A 5826-nucleotide genomic window follows, 5' to 3' on the forward strand; every position below is an offset into this window, starting at 1 on the left:
GAAAATTGAGGGACTGTTAGTCTGCCCCGAGCCAAGAGCAGCCCCATGATGAACCTGCCATCCTGCAGTTTCCGTGGCTTGGAGACGGGGGTTTGGGATGATGTCCCCTTAACTTCTAGACAAGCTCCCATGAACTTCAGGTTTTCTACTAAATGAAATACCCATCGTGAGTGGGGCCTATTGGGAAACTAGATAGATTCTGACTTTGTACCAAACAAGAGAAGAGCCCTCTTGGATGGGAGAACATTCAACCTTAACACTGGGTCCTTACACCCAAAAAAGTAGGTCCTTATACATGAGTGGGTAAGACATTTGTATCAGGAGTTACAAATGAACCTGGGGGCCTTCCTTTAAATCACATCTTGACACAAGTGGGTCCTCATAACCAATTCTATTTATGACACAGGTGAGCGGGCTTCCCCCACCCCCGTATTCCGGCTCACCTACCCTCCCAGCCTATCCCACAGTCTCCAGGTCCCACCTGCTACCTAGCACACCTAGGTCAAACTACATGTTTCTTGATGAGGGTCATGGAGGAAATGAAGTGTGTGTGTGTGTATGAGGGGATCCCATAGTTCATGAGTCAACATGCTTAAATTTTAAAGACAGCACCGATGGCCAAGAAAAACAAAACAAAAAACTAGCTCAGGTCAAAAATGCACTTGCGTCTTCAATAGCAACAACTGAAGTCCCACTATTCTGTCTAATGAGACAAGAACAGTGGGCAGCAGATGGTAGTTCCAGGGAGCTCAGGAGAGCCTGCAGCAGGAATTTCTAACAATTCTGCCCCAACTTGAGAAGGGATGAAGGATTCCCTGCTCGCCACCCCGTCTGTGAGAAGAGAGGCTGCACCAGGAAATTCTAACAATTCTGCCCCAACTTGAGAAGGGGTGAAGGATTCCCTGCTCGCCACCCCATCTGTGAGAAGAGAGGCTGTGTCTAAGCACCTTTGATGTTTCCAGCGTCCAGAACTTACTGACAATACATTCTTGCTGAATGGAAGGAGTGCATACAGCTGAGGCCTAGCAAGGATACATCAGATGAATCCTCTCACATCTAGCATTTTCGCAGAATATGCATCAGAGGGAGTCAATATGGAGCTACTTCCTGGAGAAGAGGGGATGCTTGGAAATGCCCTCACCACACAACTTAAGATTTTCCTTTTATCCGGCCACATGCTATGGGTTTTCTGAGTGCAACTGAAGACACAGAGGATCTGGATCTGAAAGACCCAAATGAACGATGTGGGAATTTTACCTTCTCTACGCCACACAACTTCACCTGCTACAGTTTTATTAAAGTAACAAAACAGTGTACATTTGTCCATAAAGCTGTACATTCTTCCATATAAAAACACTATTATACAATTAGTAACCTTTGTCTTTTCTTTCAGAATAGCTTACAAATGCACTACTATTTATTTTTACCTAATAGGAGAGACAGGCCTGCTCAACAGTCCAGCTCTGGGCATTTAGTTTTTAAAGTGAACGTCGAAAAGAAGAGAGAAAAGATTAAGCATGAGACCATGAGGCTGCTTCTGAAAAGGCAGGACCTGTTTGCAACACGCAACAACGAAATCTTCAGGGATTCACAGCTTTGTTTCACCCCACAGGCCAGGATATAAGCTCCTGGGTCTGTGGGGCCCCGAGTCCCCTTTAAAGCAATTAAGACTGGAAACAGGGTCTGGGAAAAACAGCTTGGATCTGGAGAGTTGAAAAGGAGGAGGCAGGATAGGCAGGAATGGGTTGGGAGAGTGTTTGGTAAATAGCACCTCTGAGTCAGAATTGAGTAGTTAAGAAACCCAGGAAAGGGGGGTGCAGTCGGGAGGGGATTTTGGGGGTTGGGGCAGAAGGGTCAATAGCAGGAGGGTAGCCAGGTTGACCAGATGGCCTAGCTATGTCCTTTGTAAGGTGATTCAGGTTTGGGAAACTCAAGGCCTTCCGAGAACCCCTCACTAATGTCACTGAGAAACCAAAGGTAGTTTTCCATTTTTCTCCAACCCAAAACAGTAAATATTGCACACGTCTAACAGACAAATTTGGATTGCACTGAGAGAGACAGCAACCTCTCCCAGCGGCGCTCTGAGCACCAGGGAGAAAAAGCAATGCCCAGTGTTTGGTGTTTAGTGTCAGCCCTACAAGAATACCCAGTAATCCTCCAGAACTTGGGCTGTCCGGGGTCAGCCAAGGACACCTGCCAGGCTGAGCAGCCAGCCAGTTCCGAGGACAGAGGGAGTGAGGCTTCCCTACCCCGCTAGAGCGCCAGGAGGGTCTGAGGGCCCGTTCTCCACAATCCTCCTGGGACTGGGAGGCCATATTGCACAGTGACTGAGAAAACAGGATCGCTCCATGGCCCAACCAGAGGGGGAGAGGAGCGGGGAGAGTGAGAGGGGAGTGTTGTGCTTTTAAAAAGAAGGCAGTCATAAAGGACTTGGAGTTCCCTGTAGCTTTTGAGCCACCTCTCAAAGGGATAATGGCAGCAGCATTAGCACTTTCACGTGGATCCAGAAAGAAGGGTTTTGTAAATACCCAGCGGACACTCTTTGGGTCTTAAAAGTCCATTGCAAATCACCCCCGAGTTATTCAGCACACTTACACACGGAGCAGCACATTGCAAAGCGAAGGTTTTGTGTAGAGTACCCTGACACCCCAGCCCCCGTCACCTCCAACCCTGCCCCACTCCCGTGACTCCCCCAAAAAGCTTTCGATTCCTGGCTGGGAAACAATACCTACAGGCCCCTGAGGATAGAATTAGAAACAAGTGATGATTTTAAGGAAAGCTGTGTGGGACAAAAGGAATCACTCTCTGCCCAGGATCTCATCAGAAAAATGAAAGTGAAGATTAGGCAACATGAGTTAAGTCCAGGCTTGAAGGGCCCTGAGGTCAGGGATGCGGGTGTCCGGGTGGGGAGAGGGGCGAGGTCCCATCTCATTCACAGCTGCTAACCACGCTTGTTCCCTCTCACATCTTGAGGTGCTGGCCCAGCTTCTCCCACCTCCCCCCCACTTGGTCGGGCCCACCCCTAGCGGCTCCCCCTCCCACAGGCAGACACTGGCCCCCCCAGACTGAAGCCACCACAATTCTCTCCAAAGGCACCTGGGGAGGCCGCTTCCAAGCAGCACCCTTTAAGGATTTTTTTCTTTAAAAAAATCTTTACGGTTTTTTTTTCTCCCCTTTTCTTAAAAAAATAATATATATAAATAGCTCTTCATTTAAAATGCAGTTCCCCAGGTTGAGGTATGCTGTGGCCTGTTGTCCCCGCAGGTTGAGTACAGTGGAGTGCGGAGCGGGGGGCAGGGGAGCTAACTGGAGACGGCCATCACGTAGTTCTTGGGGGGGCTGCTCCTGCCCAGCATCATTTGGTTCTTGCAGGTGAGGAGCCCGTAGGAGGCGACCAGCGGGGCCTCCTCATACAGGACGCAGATGGAGCCGTCCTCCCCGATCCGGTAGGACACCTCGTAGGGATCCACCCACAGGGTGAGCTCTCGGGGCAGCAGCCGGTGCAGCTGGGGCTGGCTGAGTCCGATCTGGCTGGCCACCTTGCTGATGATGGGGTCCATCTTGTGGTTGATGCGGATGCAGCGGTAGCCGGAGCCCTTGGAAGGCTTCTCGGGGAACCAGTGGTGTTTGTAGTGCTCTGTGGAGACAGGACAAAGGGGAGACCCCTTGGTTAGAGCCGCTGGGCCAGGGGTGCCTCGCCTGCAAGGGGGGAGGAAGGGGTAAAGGAGAGGAAGCGACCCGGCGGTTTTAAGTCAACAAGGTGGCTTGCCATGACTTCCAGTTTCAAACCCAGGAAGACAAGCATCATGGTTGGATCCTCAGCAAACTACTGCGCCTCCCACTCCCACGCTGGGCCCCAGAGGTTCCCTCTACCTCCTTCAAAAGTCAGAGACCCTCGGCCACTGGCTGGCTCGGCAGTCCCATAGGGTTGCTTTACTGAAACATGATGTTCCCCAGCAGGCGGGACCTGCGTGGGCACAGTCAGGGCCGGCCGGACACCGCCGGCCCGGGGCCTAACACAGCTGGGAGACAGGTCTCTCCCCGGCCGGCCAGCAGCTGCTTATCTCTGGTCCACCTCCCCGGATCGCGCAGCACCCGCCCCCATCACACACTCCCGGGGAGCGCAGTTGCTTTCTACAAGGCTCGGTCGGCCCCCTGGTAGGTGGCAGGGGGCTCCGGGGACTGGGGAACACCAAAGGAGCCCGACTCCAACTTGGAGCGAGTCAACAACCCGCCCAGAGCCGCGCGCGCACAGCCGGAAGCAGGGCGCTGGGACTCGGGCTGCTGAGAAGGCTCAAGTGCGCCTCCTCTCCCGAAGGGCTCCCTCCCCAAAGGGTCCTCTCCCAAAGGGCTCCCTCCCCAAAGGGTCCTCTCCCAAAGGGCTCCCTCCCCAAAGGGTCCTCTCCCAAAGGGCTCCCTCCCCAAAGGGTCCTCTCCCGAAGGGCTCCCTCCCCAAAGGGTCCTCTCCCGAAGGGCTCCCTCCCCAAAGGGTCCTCTCCCGAAGGGCTCCCTCCCCGGCGGCCGGATGGGTCACCGCAGAGTCCGGGGCGTCTCGGGGTCCAGGGAGGGAGATCGGCCCGCACTCGGACCAGCAGGCACCCCTCTTTTCGGGCAAGAGCCGGGGTCAGACTCGCACTCCAGGACTAAGAATCTGCGCCCGCTCCGTCCCCAAGAACCACCAGGGACCGAGACCTGCGCGCAGGGCCAGGAAGGGAGACGTGGCCCGGGGAACGGGAGCCTGTGGACCGCCCCGGGCTGGAGGGAAGCCGAGTCCCGAGCGGCTCCCCTGGCCGAGGAGGAGGAAGGACGCCAGGCGGGGGGCTGAGCCCGGTGGCGGGGTGGCGGCCCGGACCCCGGCGCGCTCACCTGTGAGCGCCTCCTGGAGCGCCCCGCTGAACACCTTCAGCCGCTGCTCGCTCACGCAGCCCCGCGTCCGCAGGAGCCCGGAGAGGAAGCCCACGGCGGCGGCGATCTCGGGGAGCATGTGTGTCCTCTTCCCGGCCCAGCTGTTCTGGCTCATGTGCGCGGCTCCCGTGCGGCGGCGGGGGGCTGAGAGAGGGTTCGGGGGTCCCGTGGCTCCTGGGGTGCTCGCTCGTCCGCGGCGGGGGCTCTGCCCGACGGCACCCGGAGGCGCCTTTCATACCCTGCGGAGAGGCGGGGCAGCCACGGCCTCGCCCATTGGCCGCTGCCAGCGGATGGGGGCGGGGCCGGAGCCGCCCGCCCCGCCCCCACCGCCCCCTCCGCGCTGAGGTCACTGCCCGCTGACGTCAGTGCTGGGAACCCGAGCCCCGCGCCAAGGCCGGGGCGGCGGGAGGAGACCTGGGAGACCTGGAGGGGCCGGAGGAGAGCGCCCCAGGGAGCGGAGCCCAGCTCGCGCCCGGCCGGGGATTCCCCGACCTTTCCTCTCCGCCCTTCCTGACAGGCTAGAGCCACCTCCTCCAGGAAGCCCTCGCTGATGCCATCTCTCCCAGTAGATCCCCCTTTCGGACGCCCACATTTTCCAGCCACTCACTGACAGAATCACTCACCGGGACTGTCACCATTTACCGCGTTGCCATGTTTCTTAACGAGTGGGAATGGGTTCCTTCTGGCTCTTCGGAAGTGGGGACTGCCTTCTGTTTACGTCCACAGTAACCACCCTGCCCTCGAGTCCTGCCTCTACAGCGGCCTTTTCTCCAGCCTGGAAATAGCCAGGCTCGCCTGTGGAGCTGGCAAGGCTTTTCTGTCCCCTCGAGTTATTTTTCCAGTTCTGGTTTTCCTTTAAATGCCAACCTTTTTTAATAAGGAGTCTGCTCTCAACGGTATGATTTTGCCATCCACACCCCT

At 56.4% G+C, this 5826-nt stretch overlaps 1 protein-coding gene across 1 annotated transcript; it reads right to left on the bottom strand.

Annotated features, from left to right (window-relative positions):
• Positions 1-1276: 1276 nt before the first annotated feature.
• Positions 1277-5128, bottom strand: BTG2 (BTG anti-proliferation factor 2). Its single transcript, XM_079761959.1, has 2 exons — positions 4867-5128; positions 1277-3637 (listed from the first exon to the last, which is right to left on the bottom strand). Exons 1-2 carry the CDS (start codon positions 5018-5020, stop codon positions 3303-3305), a joined length of 489 nt encoding a protein of 162 aa, XP_079618085.1. The 5' UTR covers positions 5021-5128; the 3' UTR covers positions 1277-3302.
• Positions 5129-5826: the final 698 nt, after the last annotated feature.

This window comes from Cnephaeus nilssonii (genome assembly GCF_951640355.1).
Source record: "Cnephaeus nilssonii genome assembly, chromosome: 21".
In the NCBI taxonomy this organism is placed as follows: domain Eukaryota; kingdom Metazoa; phylum Chordata; class Mammalia; order Chiroptera; family Vespertilionidae; genus Cnephaeus; species Cnephaeus nilssonii.

Coding starts and splice junctions, on each gene's coding strand:
- BTG2 (XM_079761959.1), bottom strand. CDS start 5,020: ATGAGCCAGAACAGCTGGGCCGGGAAGAGGACACACATGCTCCCCGAG. Junction 3,638..4,866: donor GCTCCAGGAGGCGCTCACAG/GTGAGCGCGCCG, acceptor CTGTCTCCACAG/AGCACTACAAACACCACTGG.